Source organism: Loa loa (genome assembly GCF_000183805.2).
Source record: "Loa loa unplaced genomic scaffold supercont3.1028, whole genome shotgun sequence".
NCBI classification, from domain to species: Eukaryota; Metazoa; Nematoda; class Chromadorea; order Rhabditida; family Onchocercidae; genus Loa; species Loa loa.
This window is the reverse complement of record NW_018109208.1, coordinates 3,417-4,851: the sequence shown is the minus strand read 5'-3', so window position 1 is coordinate 4,851 and position 1,435 is coordinate 3,417. Positions and strand designations below refer to the sequence as shown.

The 1,435-nt window shown below is 19.4% G+C and overlaps 1 protein-coding gene across 1 annotated transcript; it reads left to right on the top strand.

Moving 5' to 3' along the window:
• Window positions 1-436: 436 nt before the first annotated feature.
• Window positions 437-619, top strand: LOAG_15588 (hypothetical protein; the record flags this gene model as incomplete). The annotated part of the gene is made up of 1 exon (XM_003151078.1): window positions 437-619. A coding segment is annotated over one exon (183 nt), but the record flags the coding sequence as incomplete, so codon positions are not given.
• Window positions 620-1,435: the final 816 nt, after the last annotated feature.

The following is a 1,435-nucleotide window of genomic DNA, read 5'->3' as shown; positions in this document are numbered from 1 at the left end:
AAAAAAAGAATTTTTTTAAAAAATTTATTTTTTTATCAAAGGCGCTATTTTTCTCAATTGTGTAATTTCATATTATGCAATCAAAGAATTGACAAAAAAAAAAAAGAAAAATTTTTTTGAAATTGATTGAAAATAAAATGATTGAAATCAATTTCATCACAATTTACAACACCATAATGTAACAGTTTTGTTTTTTTTTTTTTCAAAAAAAAAAGGGAAAAAGAAAAATTATATTCAGCAAATTCTTTTTTGTTTTTTTCTTTCTCTCAAATATAAATTTAAATTAAAATGTAAAATTTTTGTTGCAAAAAAAAAAAATTACAAAAAATTTTTTCTATAAAGTCTGTAGCAAATTTTGGTAAATAGTTTTTTTCCTAAAATTTAAATTTAAATTTAAAATTTAAAATTCTTGCAATTCTTTTCTTTTTTTTTGCAGCAAATTTTGGTGAATGGTCAAAATGGAATTGAAATGCCAACAGAATTAACTGAAATTCAATGTTTACCTGTACCAAAGAATGGAACAAAACATGGTATTCGAATACGAATTTTATGTAATTTAAAATTAACTCATGCTTCCTCATGTGAGATAAGATATCCTGATAAATATCATTGGATTACGGTAGGTATTTCAGTTCTTGAACAATTTAATATGTTACCTGGTCATTATAGGCCAAAAATTACTATGTTATGAGTGATGGAATATCTTTTTTTTTTTAAAAATGCTAAATTTTTTTTTTTTATCAAAATGATTGAAACAATCGATTGAATTAATTTAAAACAACAAAAGGAATTCTTCGATAAATACAATTAATTATTTTTTATTTAAAGCTTAATTATATTAATTATTTTTTATTTAAAGCTTAATTATATTAATCCAAATTTTGTCTACAGTTTTAAATTAATTCAATTAATTAGATTATAATTATACTCTAAGGAAGAAAAAGAAAAAATCAATTGCAACATTTTGCTTGAATAAATTTAAAAAATAAGGATTTTTTCTTTTTTTTTTTGAAAATTTTTTCGATAAGTTTTTTTCTTCACTAAATTTAAATTTTTGTTTTCTTTTTTTAGAAAATAAATACTAAAATTGAAATTTTTTTTTCTTTCGAAAATAAATACCACTCTATTTTTGAATTTCTCGATAGAATAATTCTGATAAATTGTACAGTATGCTAATTTATGATAATGTTGATATCGATTCTATTTTTTTTTTTTAATAATTGTCATTTTTCATTGCGATATCAAGTAATTTTCAATTTTAATTTGTTTAAATTGCGCAGCTATTTTGTAATATACTTTTTTTTTTGGTTGTTGTTCTTTAAAAAATAATTTTTTTTTTGTAATATAATAGCAATTTTATGAATAAATTATTTATCTGTGCATTGAAATGTGACAAAACATTTATTAAAAGATTGATGAATTTTCCAAAATTTAT